The sequence below is a fragment of the Epinephelus moara genome, chromosome 24, assembly GCF_006386435.1.
Source record: "Epinephelus moara isolate mb chromosome 24, YSFRI_EMoa_1.0, whole genome shotgun sequence".
Classification (NCBI taxonomy): Eukaryota; Metazoa; Chordata; class Actinopteri; order Perciformes; family Serranidae; genus Epinephelus; species Epinephelus moara.
The window spans coordinates 47,533,067-47,559,867 of NC_065529.1; the positions used below are offsets into that span (position 1 = coordinate 47,533,067).

The 26,801-nt window shown below is 41.7% G+C and overlaps 1 protein-coding gene across 1 annotated transcript in view; it reads right to left on the reverse strand.

The window, feature by feature from the left end:
- The window catches only part of ptprt (protein tyrosine phosphatase receptor type T), a 531,138-nt gene that overhangs the window by 90,484 nt on the left and 413,853 nt on the right, over positions 1 to 26,801 (reverse strand). Inside the window, exons 22-24 of the mRNA XM_050039413.1 lie at positions 26,116 to 26,151; positions 5,393 to 5,485; positions 2,852 to 2,961 (exon numbers count right to left, since the gene is read on the reverse strand). Coding sequence (XP_049895370.1) covers positions 2,852 to 2,961; positions 5,393 to 5,485; positions 26,116 to 26,151 — 239 coding nt within the window. The remainder of the gene's footprint in view (positions 1 to 2,851; positions 2,962 to 5,392; positions 5,486 to 26,115; positions 26,152 to 26,801) is intronic.

Consider the following 26,801-nt stretch of genomic DNA (forward strand, 5'->3'; position numbering starts at 1 on the left):
ATGACAGGAAGCAAATGAAAATATAACGTACGGCATCAAGAAGGGACAATTTTCAACACGCATGCAGAGTTGATAATAGAAAATATTCAATCTTTTGAGAGAGGGAGGGAGAAAGACTCTTCCCCGTGTCTTTTCAAAGATTCATTTTCAGCGGCGGAGACAAAGCAAATGAAGAAAGAATAGTGACGACAGAGAGGAAGAAGGGTTTGGTGTGGGGATAAATGAATGAAAGCGAGGGGATGAGGATTTGGAAGGAAAATGATCCCATGGAAGAGCGCCCATGACAAAGAATGACTGTAAAAATGTCTGTTTATGATAAACTGTGCTGTACACAAACAGTCAGCCCAGGCACAGATGGGAAGACAAAGTTAAAAAAAAAAGCACAAAACAGCAAGGGGTGGGAGACAGTAATAAGGGAGACTGAAAAAGGCAGATACTTGGGACGGGCTGAAGGAAATGAGAAAAAGAAACAAGAAAAGTAGAGAGTTATACAGGATTTGTACTCCTGCGCTGAATTGATGCCATTATCTATGGCGTAGGCTCTGCGTCAACGAAGAACCTACGGCATAGACTGACGTGCACCTGCCCAGAAATGTACGTCACGGCAATGCAGACCTCCTGTCTATGTTTGTAAGCTGAAACCATTTCCCTCAGTGTAAACAAAGCTTTTATTTATTTTAATTTCACAGATAAGAAACAATAAATTGTGAAGACAATAAAGCCTCCAAGAAAACAGCATTTTAAGTCTTGTGTGTGATTTATCCTGGCTTCATATGAGCAGAGGAAAATTCTGCTAGCCGCTAGGCTAATTTATACAATGTAAAATGCCATAGACTTGTGCTAATAACGTTAGCGTCTTATATTTGTTTGGAAAATGTGTTTAGTATAAGACAGTTGTTTTGTCAGTGAACCTTGTGAGTTGTAATGAGCAGAATTTTATAATGTTACCTTTGTTAAATGTTGCTGTTGTCCCTGGTTTCATATGAGTAGTGGAAAAATCTGCTAGCCGCTAGGCTAATTTATACAATGTAAAATGCCATAGGCTTGTGCTACAAACATTAGCATGTTGTATTTGTGGGGAAAATGTGTCCAGATAAAGTGAATGTGAATACTGTGAATGCTGCGAGTTATAGTGAAGCTGATTTGTGTACTTGAGTTTGAAACTGTCTCTATTAAGTCATGTTTAATGTGTGTTTAATGTGTATTTTGAATCAACTAAACTTTACAGCACTTCATAGAAACCCCACCGCCAACTAGTGTTTTGGGGGTGTAACTGCAGAGCGACACAGACACACCACCACACAAGTATAAATGCTCACAACAGTGTAGGCCACGTGGGTAGGCTATGGCGTAGGTTCTCCGTAGTGCTGACGCACAAGTATGAATCCTGTTTAATAAACACATTTGGCATGAAGACAAAATAAAAGGAGGATTCGAGCAGAGCCAAGAGGGAGGGGGCAAATTATTTTTGGGGAAGAGAGCAGGGAAGAGGACTGGGGAAATGATGAATGTGCAGAAACTAACTTGAGACAAAATGACAGAAAAAACACACTGAAGGAGAAAAAAATTATATAACTGGTGATGAAATTCACGAAAGAAAAAAATTAAATCAAGAAAGATATAACGAAACAAAAAAGTAAGAAAGGAACTGTGGGGGGGCATAAAGTTTGTTTTACTGTCTGTTTGCTTTTTTTATCATCAATATTAATGAGGGAAAGACTTAATAATTGATAAGAGTCTTCCGTCCTCATGAAACCAAATCCAATCCCACAATCTCTCCCGTTCACACACAAATACATACACACACACACACACGCTGTACAACTGGCGAGCAACATAAGGGAGGCAGAGGAAATATGGATGCCACGTTTGCAGAATAAAGGAATCTAATTACTAAGCAGGAGATGCAATCATCATTAATTTTTTTTCTTTAAAATTTATTGAATTGTAAATTGAAAACTGATCGTCTGTGCCGAGGGAAAGACTCAAGCATTATTCTACAGAGGAACATTAATACTTACAGGTTTTCCTCTTAAATGTTTTTTCATGCAAATAACTGATTTGTGATATGCTGAATGTGCATATTAAGGCAGTACAGGAGGAGGTGCACATTAATAATCCTCCAGGACTGTAACATGCTCATGCGTAATGCGACTTCATTTGGTTCAGATCCAGGTCGGAACACGTTCTCACCACAAACGAACTGCACCAGAGTTTGTTTGTAACCGGACCGAGACCACCTCTTCAAGAAGGTCTCGGTCCGGTTGTTTTGGTGCACACCTGAGTGTGATTGCTGTGTTCACACCTGCCCAAACAAACTTCAATTAGAGGGCAAACAAACTTGAGTTCAATTGAACCGAACCAAACAGGGCAGGTGTGAAAGCACCCTCAGATTTACCCTGTGTACACTAATGGCCTCTTTTATTGTGGAGTAAAGATCATCTTGGTGCAATTTAAATATATTTTTCAGACAAAAGGCCTTTGACTTTTTAAAATGTGTCAGTGCACAGCTGACTTCTGTTCAGGGTCATAGGACTGCTGAAGCGTATCCCATCTTGCACTTAACAATAGGCAAGGATAAAGCCCAGAAATGGTGCCAGTCAAGTTCAGGGCTTTGCGACACCATGTCTTTATCATAAAAGAAATTCTTCTTTCAGTGACTTATTATTTTACCAGCAGTTATAGTCACACATTCAGGGGTACACAAATATTTTATTACACCTTTTGACCGTCCTACTAATAGCAGCTTGTTGTGTTGTCGATCTGAAGATTGATGCCCATTTAACTGTTGTTGTGATTACAAGCCTCTTTGTATGTGTGTGTGTGTTTGTGTGTGCGCGTGTCTATTCACCTCATATTCCTCCTTGAAACCATAGCCCTGTCCACATTTCATCTGGGTGATGTGCTGGAGGAGGTCTGCAACTCGAATAGCAGGCTGAAACTGACCTGCCTGGAACTGACCTGCAGGGACAGAAACATTTTACAGAGAAGGAGACAGAAAGAGATGAATATATAATCAAGGGAATAGTATAATCAAGGGAATAGATACAGTAAGTATGTGGGAGGGAACGTGGGTGCATGGATGGATGGATGGATCTTGAAAATGATCAAACCCAATTGCAGTTTCAATCTAATTTCCTTGCAGTGAATTTCACTCCTAAGCCAAATGACCAACTTAGGTCCAATCATTAAACCAGCTAATATAGCAAATATAAGTAAGTAAATGAGTACCTCAGTCTTATTTCTTTCATGTAACAAACTAATGAGCTAAGTACATAAGTCTGAGTTGTTGCAAGCATCTGACAATACAGTATATTAAAATAGACAAATAGGGGTAACTACTAGTAACTAAGTGACAACTAACTGACTCTTCCTCTACATAACTTTCTGAGTATGTCTGATTGTTTAATCGTCAAACTCGCCTACAAGAACTTATATCCTGCAGGTACCGTCAGCATTATTACCTGTGCTATGAGTCCTGATGTTGCTGCAGTGTCAGAAACAAACTGAGAGAGCTTTTTGACCTCTGCAGCCTAAAACACTGGATGAGTCTGGTGCAGCTGATATGTCCCTCTAGGCTACTTTCTTTTTAACTAATGTCATGATAATAGCTTAAAAGCATATCAAAAGGACGGTTGCTCAGCAAGAGGCACACTCAATTCTCTCTCTAGACCAACCCTTAATGTTACACTTGCACTAAGGTAAACTGCTCTCAGCTGTGGATGACTGTCACATCTCTACACAAAATGAGAAAACAACTCCAGCTCCATGTTTAGAGGTCTTCAGCTTGAGGCCCAGTTTGCTATAATTAACTAACTGACCAACTGATTAACAAAAAAAACCGACTGAATAAAACATTAACAAACTTCCAGCACAACTGACTAATTGACTGGTTTAGCCACTGAAAAGCTAACTGACTACCTTAATGGCTAGTTAGCTAACGTACTGACTGACACATAGGCTGGCTGCCAGATGTGGAAGTGCTTTTTAATGCACTGCAGAGGTAAACCCAGAAGCTAGAAACCTTTTTTGATGTATGAGCGAGGTCAGCAGTTCCACTGAACTGGATAGGTGCCATTTTGGTGTCTGGTATCTCGGTATTATTAATGTTATACATTTATAATACATTATCAGACTAGCTAGCTTAATATCTAACTAACTGACTCTCCAACTATTAAACTGACTGACTTTTACCTAGTTAGCAAGCTAGCTAACTAACTACCAAACTGGATGACTGGTAAGCTAACTGACTAACCACATAACATGACTGGCTAAATTAACTGTAATGTTGTGTATTGGCTAACTAATTAATCAGCTAACTAAATAACTATCTGACGGACAATTTACCTAGCTAGCTTGCTTACTGGCAAACTGGTTGAGTAGCTACCCAACTAATGTTAACTCACTAACATTAACCACATAACTGACTGACTGACTATCTAACAACCCAGCTAGCTAACCACATAATTAGCCAAGGACTAAGGTTGCATTTAACTAACTGACTGAAATATATTTGGGCTAGCTAACTAATTAATTAGCTAACCAAATAACTAACTGGCTGACTATTTACCATGCTAGTTTTCTTACTAACAACTTTGTTGACAAGCTACCAAACTGACTGACTAATATTAACCACATGACTGACTGACTGACTATCTAACAATTTAGCTAGCTAACCAAATAATTAGCCAAGGACTAAGGTTGTGTTTAACTAACTGACGGAATTACCTTTCGGCTAACTAATTTAATAGCTAACCAAATGTCTGACTATCTAACTAACTAACTGATTGGCTAACTAAAAGACACCAACTAACAAAATAAGGCCCCAACAACACAGGAAGCATTTAAGCAGCTGAAGGCAGCTCTTTGTCATCGTTTTTAATGATAATGAAGCTTTTTGCTTGCTGTTTTTGTGTTGCTACATGCTTTGCGTTTCTGTGCTCCAGGCGCCTGGCGTTTTTGCTGGAGCACTCTGAACTCCTCAAGTTGAAAAGAAGTTTTAACTCAGAGTAAAAGCGCCCAATGCCATCTCCACTGGTGGGCCTTCTGTGGTGGGTTAGTAAACAAATGAAAAGTAGTGGTGCTCAGTCGCTTGGCAGGAACAACGGACTTCCTGTAGTTAGTATTCATTTTTGTAGGCTAGGTCCAATGATAGACAGCAGGTTGTCAAGATATACCTACCTGGAAACGGCCATCACTGAGGGGAAGCTCCTGGACCAACTGTGGTACTCCCCATGATCCACCCTCCTTTTTAGGATCTCATGTACCCACACAGATCTCTGTTTCCCTGTGCCCAACAAACTATTTGCATTTCGAATTTTGCAGCCTGCCAAACACCTTCTGTGAGATCTGGGCCCAACTAATAATAACTACCTAAGTTGTGTACACATACCGCTCTGGTAGGAGAGCTCCACAGACTCACAGCCTCCGTAGGGAAAACTCTGCAGGGTCAGAGAGGGCTGGGCGAGTGACGGCTGGCTGCTGTCTGTTAACAGAAAGAGACACAGAGAGATGTTACCATGATAACAGACCTCCTCTCTATTACAAACACACTAAGCACACGTACACTGCACACACACTGTGCACGTCATGGACACACTCCAGGTGAGAGAAAACTGGTCGCTGATGACAAGTGCTGAGTTAAATGAGTCACTCAACACCCTGAGCTCTGATTGGTGGGCATGACGTTAGACAGGTAATTGGAATATCTCTCTGCTAATTAAGGCATGGACAGATTGATTGGATGAGTGTATGGGCTCTATTAGTTGGGACAGATGGAGGGATAGATGGAGGGTTCAGGGGACAGAGAGACTGATGAAGGAATGTCACTTGTCAAGAGCTGTGCCAGAGGACCCGGAGGAAGCTTGTAAAAGTGGATGACAGCGATAAATATGCTGCATCCACTCTGCGTCAGAAAAGAAGAAGAAGAAGGTCCAAATATGAGAACTTTACCATACGGTTTATTTCATTCCATTATTTCTTATCTTCTCTTTATTGGTGGGTCACCTTTTGTACCTCACCGAAGTGTAAAACTGAAATTCTCTTTCGGGCAAATCCAAAATGTGCTTACAAAAGCAGGTGGGTAGGAAATGGAGGAGGAAATGAGGGGGAGAAAGGACAAAAGTCAAATTAAAAAAAGAGAAAAGGAGCATGAATGAGCAGAAAGGGAAATAAATTAGCTTTCAATACTTGGAAGAAACTTATTTTAAGTTTTACATTATTAGAGAGATGTGAAACCCCCCAAAAAGTTATGTTTTAATCTTCTCTTTGTGGTTTTGATAAACAAAATGCCATTTGTTCAGTGCTGTGGCAATATGGCTTCTGACAACCAGCCCGGCCAGACTCACTGAAGTGTGTGTGTGTATGTGTGTGTGTCTGGAGAGTGGGCTGTAATATAAAACTGCATGACTCTATGTTTTCTTAATGGAGCTATTTGCATGTTAATGATGGCTGTGGATTCATTAGTGGCCTTAAGTGGCTTCTCCGTAAGCCAATCTAAACACTGGCTTCCCTAAACGAATGAAGAATGAGCCGACCACATGGGTCACTCTGCAGCTCCTACTTGTGTGTGTGTGTGTGTGTGTGTGTGTGTGTGTGTGTGTGTGTGCGTGTGTGTGTGTGAAAGGAAAAGGGGGGGATCAAAAAACAGCCAAGTAGATCTGATGGGCTTACACTGAGTGATTCAAAACAGCTGACAGCTCTCGTGTGAGAGGGGAAATTGATAAAAGAGTAAAAGTCAGAATGAGTAGAGGTGAGATGAAAGGAGAGGAGTTGATAAAAGGGAAGAGAAGACAAGAGGGAGACTGGAGAAGAACAAATGGGAGGCAAGAAGAAGAAATCAGACAGCGGGAGGGGAGAAGAGGCAAGACAAAGGGACGGTAGAGAAAGAGGTGGAGTAAAGATAGGCAAGAGAACAAAAGAGGAAAGACAAGAACGGCAGGTGAGAATGAAAAAGAGTCTCGAGGAGAGGTGGGACAGGAGACAGATGAGGGGAGAAGGTGTAGGAGAGACAGGAGTAAAGAGTAGAGGAGAAAAAGAGGAGGCGAAGGGAGGTCAGGACAAACACAAACTGTCTGCTCACTGAAACAGAACCGGGTTGTACTTCACACTTCCCCTTCACACTGTGTCTCCAAAATAGTTCCACTGAGAATTTACTCCAGCGCTGCATCTTATCCCATAAATCTGTATACACTCCTCTTATCCTGCCTTTCTATGCCCTCCTTTGTACCTCTGAATCAAACTTAACTCCAACGACTGGTTTGCTTTGTCAAATACATTTTAGAAGAAACATGATCTCAGCTTGGATTCAGTCCAGGAAGTTTGACATCCATCCACTGCACAGAAGTAATGAGGAGAGGATCAGGGTGGATGGTAGTAGGAGGAGATAGTGGCTCATGTCTTGTGTGCTATTAGTCCAATCAATCTAACTCAGAAATAGGCCCAACCTAGAAGAAGTGGCAATAGTAATGTTTTATAATTTTAATCCTAATACCCTCCTGCATTGTGTGATAAAGGAATACCTTCATGGATTTAGCCGAACATTCTTTATTTAAAGTAAAAAGCAAAGTTTTAACATGTTACAGTTACATGGTCGTGTGAAATGATGTTAATATTGGAGGGTCTATGTACACCGATGCGACATATTTGGTGTCTTTTCCTAAGTTTTTGGGGACAATCTTTTCAATAAAACACTTTTCAAGAGGACTATTACCCAAAAACCTTTTCTTTTTCCCAAATGTTCTTCTTACAGTTTGTGCCACACTGCTCCTATGGGTGTATTCACATCTAAACTGGGTATAAATTATTCCATATAGGCAAAATCATCCGCTGCCATGGTCTCAACTTTCATTCATATGCCGACGACACCCAGCTCTACATCAGTACAAAACCCTCTGCCCATCTGCCCCCTCAGTCTCTCATCAATTGCCTCCTCGCAATAAAATCCTGGTTGACATCTAATCTACTCAAACTCAACAGCAACAGGACAGAGCTCATGGTTGTGGCCCCCAAGGCACTGCTCGGGAAGGTTGGGGATCTAATCCTAACCATTGCCAGTGCCACCATCTTACCATCAGCTGAGGTCCGCAACCTGGGAGGGATCCTCGACTCCACCCTCTCATTTCAGACCCACATCAAATCTGTCACCAAATCTGCTTTCCACCACCTGAAAAACATCTCCAGACTCCGGCCATCACTCACCGACTCAGTTGCAGAAACACTCATCCACTCCTTCATCACTTCCCGCCTGGACTACTGCAATGGTGTCCTGCTCGGGGTTCCCAACAAAACCCTGGACAGGCTCCAATATGTACAAAACTCAGCTGCCAGGGTCCTCACCCACACCAAGCCCTGGCAGCACATCACCCCCACCCTCATCTCCACTGGCTCCCAGTCAAGTCCCGCATAATCTACAAAATCCTCCTCCTCATCTACAAGTCTACATCTACATAATAGACCTCCTCCACCCCTACACTCCATCCAGATCTCTGCGCTCCTCTGACTCCAGCCTACTCGTCAACCCTCACTCCTGCCTCCGAACTTTTGGTGACTGGGCCTTCAGCGTCACTGCCCCCACCCTCTGGAACTCTCTCCCGCCTATAACCCGCAACGCCCCTTCACTGGACATTTTCAAATCCACCCTCAAAACTCATCTGTTCACCATGGCTTTTTAATTCGATAATCCATCATCATGCCCAGTGTACCATCACACAGTTTCTCTGCTTTCTTCTGTTGTTTGTTATAGTTTTATTGTTTTTCTGTACTGCTTGTGTTGTCTTGTACTGTTCTGTTGGTGTTATTGTTTCATTACTATGTATTGTAAAGTGACCTTGGGTTTCTTGAAAGGCGCTATATAAATTACAGTTATTATTATTATTATTATTATATATATTGAGTATCTATAACTAGGGATGTTCCTGGTGACTAATTTCCCTGTTGACTAAACGGAAATTTTAATTAAGACTAGTCGACGAGTCTAAAAAGAGAAAACACTCAGAAAAAAGTCAAAATTTAGCCCAATGTATTGTTAAGTATTTGAACATTGTCCCAAGACATATTGTGTGCATTAAGAGCCCTTTGAAGCCTTTAATCACAATCTTCAACAACCATGTTGGATTTTAAATGTCGCTGAAGTACGAGACACTTTGCGCCGTGTGGTATGAATGTAAACACTGCACATTATCTGACAACAACTCACTTAAAGTTAACAAATAAGAAAACGTCTCAAAAAAGATAAATTGTTCCTAATGGCAAACAGGAAAACAGCCAATCAGAATTGAGGGGTCTCTAATGAAAATGTCAATCACGTCAGTCACGCCTCATAAACTGCAGTTAAACTTGTGGAGACTGATCGAATATGAAGCTGTAGAATTAGTAGGTTTGTGACCCAATCGCCAAGTCATGCCAAAACCAAGCTTGGCCCACCAGCCAGAGTAAACGAGCTCAGTGAATGGCAAGGTCACACATCAGTAATCTAACACTTGCAAATATTCGCCCCCATTGACTTCCATTGCAAGCGAGGAGTGAATTAAAAAATTGCTTCTGGTGGCAAAGCAGAATTGCATCTTTGCATCTTTGTTGCAGCCTCAACCAAACAAGAAGCAAATAAGTAGGTGTGTATTTTAGTTTACTAGGATTGGACGAGGCCGTCTGACGGTATCCCTGCAACAACAAACATTATACTCATGAACACGAATACACACAATCATTCAGAAATACAATTAACATAGTGGAAGAAATTATTTGATCTCAGATCACAGGGGTCTCACATACAGCCATCACACGCACACGCACACGCACACGCACACACACACACACACACACACACACACACACACACACACATACACAAACTTCAACAACACTTCCTTTGTCTCAGAGACTCCCAGGACTCATGGCAGCTGTCTCCAAGGTTACAGGTGTGTGTTTGAATGTGTAAGGTCATATATATACATTGATGTGTGTGTGTGTGTGTGTGTGTGTGTGCTCTCCTGCATTAATACAAGTGTGGGCATTTGCATGTCTACCTTTCAGCAGTATGTGGTGTTTGTGTACAGGTGTGTGTGTGTGTGTGTGTGTGTGTGTGTGTGTGTGTGTGTGTGTGTGTGTGTGTGCGTGTTAAGTCACACCAAGGTCAAATATGCATTAAGCCAGGCATGAAATGGAGTCATAGCGGTAGCTCCACAACACTGACTATGATGAAGACATCTCAATGCTAATGGAGAGATTTATTGACCCCACAGTCACAAGGGTGCGTTTGTGTGTCTGCGTGTGTGTGTGCGAGACACAGAAACATATGGAGAGCATTGTGTGTGTGGGCAGTGTGTGTTTGACAACAGCAATGCATTGATTGAGACAGAGGAGTGTGTGTTGGAGGTGTTTTTGCGCGCGCGTGTGTGAAGGCCGTTTACGCCGTCAGTGAGTGTGTATGTTAATGCAGTCCTTCATGCTCGGCAGTGTGCTATATAAAGTTCCCTCCTCCCACCCACCCTGTGACTTTATTAAGACTCAGCTATGGATGACTTCGACTCAGAGTGTCACTGTGTTAACCCTTTAACTCCTGCGACACAACCACAGCACCTGTCTGTCTACCTGTGTTCCTGCAGGCTGCACCTGTTCACAGAAAGCCTCCACAGTTAGAAGTAAAATGTTATTATAAAGCTATGAAGCCTTCACTTGTGGTTTAACTTTGCTTGATTAATGCTGACATAACTCTGCATCTGCTTGTGTGCACTCAGGACCCAGGCAGCAGAATTCTGTTTTATATAGTCGAATGTCTGAGGATTTTATTCTATGCATTGTGCAACATAAGCAATTATCAGGAGACGCCTCGCATTAAGCTGCTGAGCAGAACTATGCTCAAGATATAATTCTATATGATTTAAAAGGATGGCTGCCGGCCAATTAGAAGTGAGTATTTTTTGTAGCCGTGGTATAATTCAATACAATCTACTGACAGCCTCGATACCACCAACTGGCAATTATTGTTGGACCCAGTCACACTGGAGAAATGATTTGATTACAGTGGCAATGTCTGCCCATACGGAGGAAGACCATCTCCATACCTTGTTCTTATTCATTGCAGTGTGCATCACACACACAGTCAAACAATAACTGGAACTGAAATTAAAATTATGTTAAACGTTTCAAATGTAAATATTATCATCAACATAATTAAAAATGCCAACAGTCACATATGTTGTAGTAAGTTTGACTGTTATGCCCCACCTTTGGGCGGCAATATGGGGCGAACAAAACTCCACCACTGACCCAAAATAACCACATAAGACATCTTTAAAATGCCCACATCCATGGGATCTTTTAACACGCAAACAAGACAACAAAGATCCGAGGCTGAGGGGCAGCAGGACCAGCAGTCCCCACACCAATGTAGGGCTGGGCGATATAATGACAATGTACGATATATCAATATAGGGTCAAGTTGCGTCACATGACACATACCAATGTGCATCTCGCCTCTCTCACACTCTCCACACAGCTCTGCCCCCTCACTCCCTCACAGTTTCTCCATCAACACTCAGAGAGACACAGAGCTGCTCCTCTGTTTAATCTGTCTGTTAATTAGTCTACAGTGTGACATCGGTCTGTATGTTGCATGTGCTGAAATGACCACAGCACACATGCAGTACAGCGCTGTGCTGCAAGTTTGTGTGTGAGGTGGATCATAGCGCGTCGCCGCTCTTCTTGGTAGTTGTAGTCTACTGTGTGACAGTGAGACAGCGCCTGGATGCAGGCGACAGATGTGTTTAAAAAATGCAGCGACAACACAGACGTTTTATATACAAGACGTATATAACGAGGACAAAGTGTCTCTCGCTACCTCCCTCTCTTGCCCTCTCTGTTGATGCTCTGTACATAAATAAGATTAACAGCCTAAATAAATAAAAAGATTTAAATAATTTTCCAGCTGTAGATTCATTTGAAAGGCCAACAGATGGAAAACTGGACTTTTTAACTCCCCACATAAAGATTTTTAATTCTTACAAACTACAGTGGATTAAGGCCCACTTGATACCTTTATACTCATCTTATAGTTTTGTGTCCTGTGCTGCAAACCTTTTAACCCTCTGTAGCTCTAGTACTGTGTGCAAAACATAATTAATTTTATATCGTTTTTCATTTACATGCTGAATATTTTCAAACAGGGAAAAATCCCTGTCTTTGCATTTTATTTTGATCACAGTCCGTTTTTTTAAAAGTGCATATGACATCTCAAATGATGCTTTGACTTGCAGCTGAACATGTATTCCATTTCATGGAAAATATTGAGATATATATCGTGTGTCGCCATTCAGACTGAAAATACCAAGATATGAATTTTTGTCTATATCGCCCAGCCCTACACCAGAGGCCTCTCTCCTTTGCTACTGGCACAGGAGCTCTTAAGCACCTCCTCCCCACACCAGGTGCAACACACCTGGGTAGATCCAAAATGGAGGGAAAAGGGACAGTAGCACATAACACATACAGCTGTAACATCAGCTAAGAAGAGCCACTGTGCTGTGTCACTATGAGTGTAAATGTGCCACAGTGACTTCCACACACCTGTCGCCTCTATTATCTGTGCAAATCAAAATATTTCCCTCCCACAACTGGACTTTGCAACTCCAACAAATGTCCATCTAAGTTGAGGAAACAATCTGTTGCTCCAGCCACGTCTCTGAATTTAAATGTCTTCCAATGCAAATAACATCCTCTGCAAACCATTCAACATTAAAGGTTAAGTGCTGGATACAATCATGCTGCTCAAAGACTTTCTTTCAAAGGTGGGATAGCTGTGACTGGTAACTTCATCTCTTTCTCTTTCTGTCGTTCTCTGAAGCACAGGGTCGGGTTCAACTTCATTCTATTGCTGCAGAGCCGGGCCGCTGTAATTCTCCTCAGTTTGGATGAAAAATCGCTCTGAAATCTGAAACATATTACAATCTGTAGTGGACCAGTGAGCCGCTAGCATGGGTTGGAAAATACAAGTGTGGCTGAGCTGTTGTGCAGAGAAGAGAAACAAGATGAGGAGGGAAATGTAGACAGAAATCGGTAGACAAAAAAGTGGATGCTTGATCCCAGCACACTTGTGTAATGCTAGGCGTCAATTTACAAGAGGGTACTCGTGTCTTAATAACCAAACCCAAACTGTTAACGTTCGTTTGCCTCCATTACAAGGCATTATAGTAGCATACTGAGAGATAATAGGCAATACCATACTGTATTGATTTTGAGGGATTTGCATGTTTTTTACTGAATGTATACATATTATATCGACTTCAAACAAGCTATCCATGCAGCTACAACAGGTTTGAAATACTTTTCCACCTCTGTGTATATACATTACATGTGCAACTTTCACTAGTGCAGAACCCTTTGCCTGTTCTGAACGGGCCAATTTCTCAGCCTGTGGTGTTTCTGCTTGCTTCCTGGAGAACTGCTCATACAAACAAAAGTTTTGAGAACTTCTCATACCACTGCCAACACCAACACTCCCAGTTAGAGAGAAAGTGAAAAGTGAAGCAAGACAGCAAGATTGTCTGGGGACCAGAATCACAAAACCTTCCCCTGAAAAACATCCCCAAGTCACAGCTACTCTCTGCTGAAATAAACACAGCGGAACAAAGAGGTATTAGGTGCTTGCTCTGACATAACCACCACGGTTTTAAAGTAGATCATGCATTTAATTAGTAGAGGTAATTTGCAGGCTGTAACAATATTAGTGTCATAGGTTAGTATGCCAAACGTACACAATTTGAGCTGCAATGGCAAAGTGGTGGTCCAGCTGTAGTCTATCCGCTCATGCTCATTGACTCCAGGGAAGAGTTTGATCAATCCTTAGAGCCCCGAAGCCCCACCTCTGCTACCACACAGAGCACTGTTCACCTGTTTGTTTAAAGTTTATAAATATAGAACGTGCCAAGTGTCCAAATTCCACCAAACTCAAGACTACACTACCTCAGCTCCCTGTCAGTATACCCTCCACGTAAGGAGTAGATCAGATGAATGCTTGTCTAGCTATAAGCACATACATGCAGACTATGGTTCAAGCTTCATATTTAGGTCCGAACCTGACTCAAGCCCGAGAGAGTAGTTACCAAACCGCCATTCTGTTCCTGAACGCCTCCCGATCCGGATGCAGTAGGGAAAACACTCTGCTTTGGTGCAGCTGCTGAATCAAGCGTGCAACCCTCTTTACACTGCTGCGTCCATTTCTTCGTGTTGCTTTGACAACAAACGAATGAATGAATATCCAAACCCGGCCTGACCTGTTGGGTCCCAATGGGTTCCAATGGGTCCCATCGGGCTTGGTGGGGTATCCACACTCCACACCAATATCCACAGTCTACACAATTCATACTACTTTATTTATATTTTAACTTGCACTATTTTATGTCTTAGATGTGTCTTTTCTTATAGAATTTTAATGAGCACTGTTGGATGGAGCCTGAGGGCCTAACATTTTCATTGCCATCGACTGCTTCGAATTGTTGGGTATATGATAATCAAGAACTTGAACTTGAAACACCTTTAGGGACGGGTGGTTGTTTGTTTTTTCATACAAGAAGCCTTTTGCCAGACTTGATGAAAGATGAGGAAGGATGGAGGATAGAGCTAGAGCTTAAAGTGGAGGAGGAGGGAAATAAATCGAGGAAGGGTAAAAAAGATATGGCTTGGCAAAGGGTGATGGAGAGAGACAAAAAATGAGGAAGGAACAAAGCAGAAATAAATTGAGTTTGTGAAACAAAGAGAAAGAGTTCTCCAATAGACCACTAAGATAAACATTGTGCATGTAATTACTTAGCAGTGTGCTAAATTTGTTTGCAAATTCAGCTGACGTGATTTGAAAATTGAATCTAAATGAAGAGAGCCGAAAGAGTGAAAAAAGATGAAATGAAAGTTAAGACACAGAAGATAACTGAGGCAAAGGCAGGCCAGAAAAAGAAAGAGAAAGAGCAGCAGAATAAAAGAGTGATAAATGGAAGACGAGACAGAGAGGCAGCAGAATATATATCTGGACTGCAGGTCACAGGGATCAACTGGTCTAGACAGTATCCCTGCCGCTTACCTCATTTCACCTCCCTTCTTCTGACATGAGGAGAAAAAATACTGACCCACAAGTCCAGCCCAAAGTGTGTGGGTGTGTGTGTGTGTGTGTGTTGCTGTCTGCGTGCACGTGTAATGGCTACAAGTGTGTGTATACACATACAAAGCCACTTCCAGTGGAACTTACAGGCACCAGCATCAAACAGAGATATCCGAGTGTGTGTGTGTGTGTGTGTGTGTGTGTGTGTGTGTGTGTGTGTGTAGGTGGGTGTTTGTGTGTGAGTTACCTACACAGTGATCTGTGAAGTCACCGAACAGCTGCACAGCAGACAGACAAATCTGCTTCATGACAGAATTTCTTATTTAACAAAAACTGAGTCTTATCTTGCAAGTTAGGACCAGAGAGAGAAAGAGACTGGTGGACTTATTTATCTATTTCCCTCGGCTGAGAAAGGAGGATTAACTTCATATCCTTGTTGGGCAGGCAAGGACTGTTTGCCTCCAGCTGCTCAGTGTGTTAGTATAGGCGACTGCTGCCTGATGCATGAAGAGAATTAACAAAGATGAGGGATTAAAGTAATAATATGCAATATTTTCATACAAATGAATGTTTTGTTACTGTGAACGGTCAAATAAAACATAAAAGTGATTCAAGCTTATTTTTTTTTATTATTTTATTTTAATCATCCCCCTTACACACTTGTGGTTCTGAACAACTGGTGTCTTGTAGTGATTTAAAATATGGGGGAAGTCCTCTAGAGCACAGGAAGTGAGGAGCTATTTTTATGGCCCAAATCAGTGGTGCCCCCAAGGGAAGGGCCATGGGGGCCATGGCCCTGCTCATACAACTACTGCCCATCCTAACTTCCTTACGCCACTGATTAGTACCAAATAATATTGGGATAATTTGTTGGGAAGACGGCTAAATAACAGCCCTGAGTTAGGCAAGATTTTGGCAAGGGAACAAGTGGCATGGCCAACTTCAAAGGGGCGCCTTGAACACTACCCACAAGATATCTGAGTGAAAATGAGTTCTTTGGGTACCCACGAGTCTCCCCTAAACTTGAGAAGGCTTGTTGCCAGGAATTGTTTTGTTTCCTATGATACTGTATTCCTTCATATAAAAGCTGTATATTTGTCTTTTTAAGAAAAAGGACAACCAGTCTATTTGAAAATAAATCGCAGAGTACACTACTACTTTATTTAGTAGTAGATTAGTAACATTAACTGTAAGAAACCAGAATATATGAGTATGAGATTTATTATTATCTCTCATATTAACATAGTTTTTGGCTAGTTTATACACAACAGAAGCCTAATAGAATTCCTGAAATGCAGCTTTTAGAAAGCGGTTCTCTTTCATAAGTATTCTTATAAGTTCCGTTTTATTCTGTGCATTGATTTTCATGGTATTTATTTATAATGACAATAAAAGGAATAAAAAGAATTGAGTTGGATTTGGTGTGCTACCCCAAGATTTTCGTCAGCCCCATCTGGCCACCTCAGTGAAGAATGTCTGGGGGCACCACTTCCCAAATCACTCATTTACTCATTGAGATCTAAACATTGAATCAATCATAGTCATTTTGCATCTTCACACAGTTTCTGTGGACATTGCAACAACATCCCAAAAGCATTTTCAGTTCTTAATTTATTATAATTATTTTATTTTATGTGATTTGTATGGACACTGATATTGATCTTAATATCAAATTGGTTCACCCCTAATTTTGGAAATAAAAATAGCAGTAAATTTTCATCATGACTGTGTATGTCATCCATAACAATTTTGAATATTCATTTGGACTGTATTAAAAAATCTTTATGTAGCAATATATGTTGAAATACACCACCCATGAGAGTGACACTAACCTACTCTCATTCACACAACATAAAATACAGAAGCCTGCTCAGCGGCCCTCGGCTTCTGATATCGATGAACAAGGCACCGTCCAGCATCTGCATTAAATGCAACAAGCTTTTTACTAACTCCAGTGTAATCACATAGTAGTAGTCCCAACAAACACACACTGAACTCTCATATTATTTCAATAATTAAAATTGTAGTTGATAAATCGTGCCAATAATACAAAGCCAGACTGCTTTTATGGACTCACCAAGGGTATGTACCTTTAAACATGGTTTGCGAGCTGCCAATAATCACAGAGAAGATCAACAACAAGTGCAACATGCTGTCTCAAGGCCAAAACATGTTGCTGTGGACATATTTCACAGTTCCAGAGGAAAACAACAGGACTACACTGAGGGTCTGATCTCCTATCGCCCGACACCGCACCAGATCAACACACGTTCTGCAGCTATTAAACAGGTTAGACACAGCGCTGAGGGACCGTCTCCAGAGTGTTAGCACAAGCTAATTAGCAGCAGCGACTAACATCCGATACCAAGCTTTAAAAGGCCTGACTTATTAATAAGTTATTAAACTTATTAATAACTGCTAGCCATGATCATTTTTTTAAACTTAACCAAGTAGTTTTGTTGCCTAAAGCTAAAGTAATTGTCACAAGAGGGGGAACCTAGAGCGTCATAATTTGCAGCGTAGAGCCACTGACCAGGATGCTGTATCTGACGAGTTGGGAGTGATAATGTGAAAGATTGGACAGGCAGACCAAGAGGCAGACAGACTTGTCAAAGGACGTGTGACTGAGAGACCACTCAATGTGAATATAAGCTGTGTAAGCAGGTAGTCAAGAAGTGGCCTGAAAAGAGCACAGAGGCTCAATCTTCCCTGAGCACATAAAGGTTAAAAATTGCCATCTCTCAACCCTGCTCTCACCTTCAATTACCCAGCACTGCCACATTATGGCCAAACAAAATGACTACCATTAGCCATAATCACCTTACATGCAGCCTAATGCTATGCTGAACTAGACTGGGGAAAATAATTGCCCTTCAGTAATGCTGTGGAAAAACTACTTCCAATACAAGCAGGGACTGTGAATAGAAATTATTAGCTCTCCACAAAGGAGGTGACTCTGGACCATCTTCCGCTTCCACTGTGCAGCGGCACAGTTGTTGATGGTACTTCAAGTGCAGTGCGTCTTCAAAATATCCAGGAGAAGCCACATTAAAGAAGCAAAATGTCACATCACTGAGGTCTGCTGGCACGGATTGAATCTGCTACTTCAGTAAAATCTGTATTGAAAAAAATTAAGTATGTTCCCCTTTTTATTTTACTGTATATTAATGTTGGCCTGCTGAACCTTCTTCCACCACTTTTTCTCCATATACAACTCTGGTATTAAAAAAAGGACCTGAGATAGGACTATTCAGCGTGTTGGATTTAAAGGAATATATTGGCAGAAATTGTAAATAATATTCATAACTATGTTTTCATTATTATGACCTGAAACTAAAAATTATTGTTCTTTGTTCACCTTAAAATGAAACTCACTGTTCTGTATATAAGGTACGATCGTGGAATGGGGAGACAGAGTTGTCTCCCCTCTGAGCCGGGAACAGAGGTAGCAACAGTGCCAAAATAATTTCTGTATAAACAGGGGCAGGACAGATGTCACGTTTTAATGACACGTTAGGCATGCGACCCAAAGGAAGATTTTAATACTAGCTGTTAGCAGTTAACGGCTAACTCGAAGAAGAACAATGGCCGTAAATGTCCACAAATATGGAAAAACAATGAGATTCAGGAGCTCCTTACCCACAAAGCAGAGGACGAGATCAGTCACCATATAACAGAGATGGTAAATGACTGTTATTGACACATTAATGCCATTGTTGTTGTTTAGAAAGCGCTGCTGATGCATACGTTTTTTATCACACTAGAGGTCAACACTGTTCTATTTAACACCCCCTTTTGATTCTACAAGGCCACAGGTATGATGAAGGGACCTTGCAGCGACCCTGTATCTCTGTGTAAAAAGGGCTACTGATGACTCATACATGGAACTTGGTGAGAAACAACTCTATGGCTCGCTGACCTAACCGCAGCCAAAAACTGATATTACATGACACATCGACATGGCTGCCACAACACAAACTGTTTACTCGGAAACAGCCAACTTCTCAAAAGGTAGGTAGGCATCAAAAGAAGGGGTGGTTGAGAAAGACAGAGCGTGATCAAGGGAAAGCAAACTATTTCCTGATTGTTTTATTGTGGTAAAGCATTAAAGCCAAACAAACACATAATCTGCTTTACCTCAGCACGTCTCCTTTGCAACATCCGTGCAAACATCAGAACATTTTAGCAGTAAAGTTCAAAGAACACGATGACTCTGTGAAGTCTGTCACCCACAAAGAGTGTGTCTCAACCAAAGCCGTTGCGTTTTAATCCATTATTGGTCTAATTTGCCTAATCTCCATGGTTTCGGATGCCCTTGAAAAAGCAAACACCAATGTACAATTTTAGCTTAAGATCTCGCTCTCAAGTTCTGTTCTTGGGGTCCCAGTATCCTGGGACGCCTTTTGCATGGGTCTGTGTTTGTATCAGTGTATTTGTGCAACTATGTGTACCTAATTAACCACAAAAAGCTCCTGATCCATGGAAAAACATGAGTTCTGTACTAACAGCAGTGAGGAGCTGCCCTTGGCCAGGCACAAAAGGCTGACGCTTGCTTTGTGAACTGACAGAGAACAGTGTTGCGTAACCTTTTAACATACATCAGTGTCTGGGAAATTGATTTTTAGAGGAAAACGTGTTTGCACATGAAATGCACGCTATGCTGCGGTGGCTTTCTACTGATCCAGTGGATTTACGTCGCATCAATGTTAACACTGTGCCGGGTGTATGTGCATACGGATGTGTGTGACTGTGTACTTCTGTGCATATTTGTAACTTTCTGATGTGTCCTTGTCTCTTTATGCATACATTTGTATACTTGTGTGTGCTATACTGTGGGTGAAAGTGCTGGCTTCTCTATGGGTGCTTATATATGCAAGATTTTGTGTGACAGAGTTTGTGTGTATGTGTGTGTGTGTGTGTGTGTGTGTGAAATCCCATTTCCATAGCTGAGAAAACACCTGAGCTAAGGAGAAAGCTTTACAGCTGGTTCAAAAAGAAAACACATGCGCGCACAGACTCACACACACACACTCACACACACGGAGCTAAACCCCCCTCTGCATTGCATACTGGATTTACCCAAGCTCCTTCTCCCCGTCTTTGATCCCTCAATCTGTATGTCTCTTTCACTGTCGTCTTAATAACTTTCTTCTCTCTCTGCTCTCCGTCTCTCTTCAAGCTATTAAGAAACGATCCTGGCTGGCACCATTCAGGCTCCTGGTACCATTATCCATTTTCAAAGGCCTGAATGGTATTGGAACATGTCTAAATGGTGGATTCATACTTAAAAAATGAAATGTTTTCAATCAGTTTATTGAATGATAAAATGCAGCTACCCGTGGAGGCCACCTTAGATGAAATGAACATAATGGACTCATTGAAAATCAAAGTGTTTAGTGTAAAAGGGATAATGTGTATGCAGCAATGCTTGTTTTTACATCATGAACACAAAACAGCTATGATTAGATGAAAATTATTCCGACAGTATTTTCTTGGTCTAGTCTGGTTGCCATATGTGCAACATTTGTCTTCTTTTTTTTCTTTCTTCAACAAATCCCGATTGTTTTCTTCTTTTTCTGCCAGTTGTTTTTATTCTTTAAATTTATGGGACATTTTGTAAATCAACTAAGTGCGGGCTCTTTATAATTAGACAGCTGTCTGGGCTATTGTAGTGCCAGACTAAAAATAATTAAAGCAAATACAATTACTGAAGTGTGCTCACATTCAACGAAGAAAAGTTATTAAAAGGAGCATTGCTAGAATCAGAATTTCCCTGATTCAGTTTCATCGTCCTTAAGTCGTTTTATATTCAAAGAGTGTTTTGGTGGGATAAAAACATCTCAGACGTATCAGCAGTACATCTCAACTTGGATTAAACTAGCAAACAAACAAACACATATTGTATAAAGAAATATGCTGTGAAGGAGGTGGCAAATACGCGCTCCTTTCAGTTTCCAATCTCCTCAACTCCTTCTATCCTTTCTACCTCTTTCTCCTTAATCCCTGTCTCTTCCTCACTCTTCTTTTTTCTTTCTACTGTACATTGGTGTTCCATTCCTCTATCTTACTTAGGCCTCAGATGGTGATCATGATGAAGATGTTGATGATGGTAACATGCTTGGTGGTCAATTTGCAGGTCCTCCAACCAATAATTTATTGCTACAATCAATAAAATAATTGTGATGCTCAGCGTGATGTTCAAACAGCATCCAGCTCTGCTGATATATGATGTATATGGATGGATGGATGGATGGATGGAGAAAATGAGAGTGAATGGGTGAAAGGAAGGCTGCAGGGAGTTCTGAAAGGGGAGATGGAGATGGGGCGCAGTGAAGTACTAGTGGAAAGAAGAGTCAGCATTTAGAGGGTTCGTAATGTATGTACATCTGGATGGATGGATGATGGATGGAAAGAGGGTTCATTGAGTCAATTACATTATAAAGGAAGAGATGGTTGTAGACAGTGATGGAGGGGCAGAGGAGGGGATGTACAGCCTAACGGATATGAGGAACAAATCCGCAATGAAAGAATTAATGGATGAGCAAATAGATGGAATGAATGATAGAGAGATGATGGTGGGAGGAGTGGATGAATGTGAGTAATTTATGAACGGATGGGTTAAAAAGAAAAACATCAGGAGGAAGGAAATTACCAGAATAAATGTTGGTGTCGTACAATTCTGCAAACCAGAGACACTGAAACTTTTTAATTTTTGGAGCTGGATCATTCATTTGATGCACTGTTGGTATATATATATATATATATATATATATATATATATATACNCACACACACACACACACAAACTATCACTAAAGAGACATGGCCGAGCACCGAGACCCGAGGCAAGGTAAAAGCCACCTCTGGGGGCCATCCACACTGAGAGGGCCCACGGTCTACAGCCACAGGGAGCACCGCCATAGAGACCTCCCCGACCCGGGCAGACATGAGGCTCCACCCCGAGGTACAGTGCCCTTTAGCCACCCAGGTCAGAGCGGTCTCCCGACGGCACCCCCATCAGTAGACCAGGAACAACTCTCAGTGTGGTAGGTCCCCATGAGAAAACACTGGAGCTAAAAACTGAGGGACTAAAACAGTAAGATAGGATAAAAGGTATAAAAAGAACCAAATAAACAAAAAGCTATTTAGCTCATAAAATTAAGTTAATAGCTAGGTAAGAATGACCTAAAACAGAGACATATAATGCATCAAAACTAAAACCTATAACTATATACCGTTTGCTTGTTCATTGCTCCATATTGTCACAGCGCAGAGCCAACCGCCACACATAGACTCTAATTCTGTGGGAAACACTGTTATGTGTGGTTCGGTTCAGCCATAAACACCATTTAGTTATGGTTAGGAAAACACTATGTTTTGGCTTAAAATACTTTGCTTTGGTGGCTCAGTCCTGGCAGCAAACACAGCCCTGCTTAAACAAAACCTCTCTGTGCGTTCCAATACTACCATACTATATAGTTGGCCAGAATAAGATTTGGTATGCCCCAATACATAGTATGTCTAATGCAGTATGCCAAAAATACCAGGATGTCCTACTACATCTGGTCTGATTTTGCAGTATACAAGCCTGCATGCTTTTCTGGCTATTCTGACCCACAATCCAATGACAGCGCATTCAAGTAACTGATGACCAGTGGAACAGTTATAACAGAAATATTGATTGTTTAAGTGAACAAAATCAAACATATTTCAAACAACAAAAGGACATAACAATAGAACAACAACAACAACAGAGAACTGCAGATGGAATTTCACTGTCACAAATATGTTAGAATCTACAATCTGTGCAGTTTTAACTTTAACGTTAAACTACATATATTACGAGGTAACAAGAGTAGAGCTCTACGGGCAGATTTTCGTCTCTGGTGAACTCCATAAGTAGCGTTTGTTTTATCTCCAAGGTAACGGATATAAAAGCAAGAGGGTCAACGTTCAGGGAGTAATGTTAGGAGAAAGTAGTGTGTCCGGATTGTGTGCATACTGCATGCAACAGTACGTACTTTTTAAGGGCAGCTGCAGTACCTACTAAAAATAAAAATAAAAAGTTTGCGATTTGGAATGCACCCCACATTTGTGGCACTATCCCCACAGGAAACACATCCATAGATTGTTAAAAAACTGCCACATTTGGTGGCTAAAAGGTGCTTGAAACATTGCAATGACTATTTTTTAAAGAAGAGATAGGATGGCTGAAATTGAGAATTCAAAAATCAAAAGAATATCATCAGCATATAGGGCAATCTCATGCATGATGTCGCCCAGTGTGACTCCTTTAACTTCAGTACGTGACTTGATTGCTGTGGCCTAGAACTCCAAAGATATAAATACTATTGGCAACTTTTGGATATTAGGGGGTTACATGTACCCAGCCGAAGTATATTGTGATCACACCCCAGCAAAAGACAATGAGAGGGATGATTGGTGGTTAGATAAAAAAAAGGGAGAATGAATATAAGAAAGGACAGACGACAGGATGGATGGACTGAGATTTAAATCAGGGGTTGAAGGACTGATGGAACAGACTGATGACGGAAGGATAGTAGACATGTATAGAACAATTGATGAAACAATATTTTGAATTCTTCTATTTATCTCTGAGTGCCATCGTGCCATGTTTGTTCTGTTGTACATAACCTATTCTCTACATTTTATGTCTTCGTTGTGGATGCCAGATTTTTCTTCACAGTAATGATGAAAGTTTTGTTTTACATCTTACATCTTTCTATCTAGTTGTAGAGCGAACAGATGGTTCAACAAAACGCTAACATCATTGTGTGAAGATGTATGACAGCAAATTTACGCCGCTGCACAAATCGCTCAAGCGTTGTTTTGCATTCTGCTTCATCATGCCTTGACGTGCATCAGCAAATGGCACAGAAACCTGTGCAGCCAGTTGTGTACATTACAGTAAATTAGCTGAGGCTGAGACACTGTTGGAAAATATGGATGTGCTTTTCTGTTATTCGTTCCCTCTCTTTTGACTACCTTTCTTTGGACAGTCAGTTTCTGTGGAGCAGATAAGATGCAGAGTGGGTGTCTATCACTGAGCCTGTCTGTGTCTCTGGCTCTCTGTTGGCTGGGCAGTTAACACATGGGCTCAGCAGGTATAACAGTGATTCAGCTGGTTAACAACAGTGTTTTAGGAGAAGATACACATTCTCCTACCCAGAAAGAGAGGAAAGGGGAGGAGAGGAGGGTGGGAGTGAGAGGAAAGGAGGAACGGTAAAGTATAGATAGGAAGCAGAAGCAAAGAACAAATGAGAGAGCATCTGGTGATTAGTCCCTTATATATTACAGTGTGTAAGGGAGTAACAATGAAGGAGAGACGAGATGAGACGAGACAATTCTTAGGAGGGCAGCAAGAAAATGACCTACTGACCATCCGGGCCTAATTTAACCAATAATATGAGTACCCATGAAAAAGAGGGCTGCATGGTGGTGCACTGGTTAGCATTGTTGCCTCACAGCAAGAGGGTTCCTAGTTCAAACCCTGGGGTGGGGGAACAATTCTGTGCTGATTGCATGTTCTCCGGTGGGGGAACAATTCTGTGCTGATTGCATGTTCTCCCTGTGTCAGTGTGGGTTTCCTCCAGATACTCCAGCTTCCTCCCACAGTCCAAAGACACGCAGGTTAATTGGTGACTCTAAATTGTCCGTAGGTGTGAATGTGAGTGTGAATAGTTGTTTGTCTCTATGTGTCAGCCCTGTGATAGTCTGGTGACCTGTCCAGGGTGAACCCTGCCTCTCACCCAATGACAGCTGAGATAGGCTCCAGCATCTTAACAGGATGAGTGGTTACGAAAAATGACTGAATGAATGAATAAAGAAGAAGAGTGGGGATGAAAAGAAAAAAGGAATAAAATAAAAGGCAATGATTGATAAAAATGAAGCAGGAAGAGCGGTGATGATGTAACGGTAGGTGTGATGACAGGGGATAAGGAAAAGGAATGGGCAGAACACAGTTGGGAAGAGGAAAGGAGTGAAGAGGAGGATGGATGAGAGGAGGTGTGGCAGGAAGATGACGAGCTGGCAGCTGGCTGATAAGTATTATCACATAAAACAGAAACACTCCTGTAAAAGGAGACCGGCAGACAAATGTCACTACAGCACTTATACCTCTCAGTGTGTGTGTGTGTGTCTGTGTGTGAAAGAGACTGTGCGAAATGTTCTACTTGTGCAAAGACTGGCCATACACACACACACACACACACACACACACACACACACACATACATGTCACACGTTGGCAGGGGCCAAAGCCAATCTGCTTGGCACAGAACTGGTCAATCTGGCCAACAGAAGGGGAGAGAGGGAGGAAAGAGGAAAGAGACAGAAAGAAGGTACTGGAAAATGGGTTTGACATTTCATTTTGCCCATGTGTAAAGTCTGTGTGCATGTGTGTGTGTGTGTGTGCATAAGGGATTACACATGAAGTATTTTCCCCTCTCTGACATTGTGCTGTATGCACATTGCACCTGAATGTACGTAAAACATTTTTTGGTCACTTGCGGTTCACCTGTTCTCATGCTCACACATGCATGCACACACCGGAGCATGTGAGCGGAGTGGAGCAGTGAGAATTTCCGCTCCTCGCTCAAGGAGCTGTTCGTTCCCTCCGCTCCCCCACTCAAAGCCGCTCCACTCAAATCGCTCACTGCTCGCAAAGGTTCCTTTGAGAGCACTTGGTAAACTCCACTGTCGAGCTTGCAGCGGCCAAGTTTTGACAAAAAAGAGTGTGTGCGCACAATACACAGATGCATTCATTGGTATTGGAGTGAAACTGGGGCGGAATAGAGCAGGAGAGAAGGGGATGCTCCAACTTTTTTAAAAATCCGCTCTGTGCTCAAAAAAAATCCTTCCGCTAGCGACCTGCTCACTCGTGCTCCACTCATACACACACACAGAGTTATTAACCACAGCTTTTATGTTTTGTCGAGAGAGAGAGAGGGGATATGAACAAACAAATACAAAGATGATCCATTAAGAAATGAAACAGTTTTACTCACCTATAGAAGTCGTGGCAGGAACTGGCTCTTTAGACACTGCACACATGATCAACATGACACACAGACAGAAACACAAATGCTCCGTCACAAACAATAATAACTGTGATTAACATGATTATTGATCAAAATCAGGGACTTTGTTCAAAAATACCAAAACCAGTGACCATAAAAGGTAAAGTACCCTAACAGAAGAGGAGTTAGCAGAGAGCTAAGGGCTGATAACATTTTCTAAAAACGATAACATGTAAAATGAACAACCAACCGTTGAACAACCATTAGGCCCGTTTCCACTGAAGAAGTTCCTGGTACTATTTGGGGGGCAGGAACTACTACAGGAACGTCCTCTCGCTCGGCCCTCTCAACAGCCGTGTCTCCACTGAGAGAGCGGGGCAACGTAGGGACGCCGTTAGCCGTTAGCGGTGTCTGTAATAACTCAGTAACTCAATAAATGGTCTGTGAAAAAAAATATTTTTTTTCCAGCGGATGTCTTAGTTACAACATGATTACGCTAACTGGAGTAGTTTCATGTCGTATCCGACAACGGGAGGCTTTTAACAGATGACGTCCTGATGTTAGCTTTGCTGCTGCTGTTAGCTGTCCCTGTCAGCTGCAGCCACTGATGCTTTCTAGACATCGTGATTTCCCAAAACTGAATAAATACCACACATAGCAACACAAAACTGCTT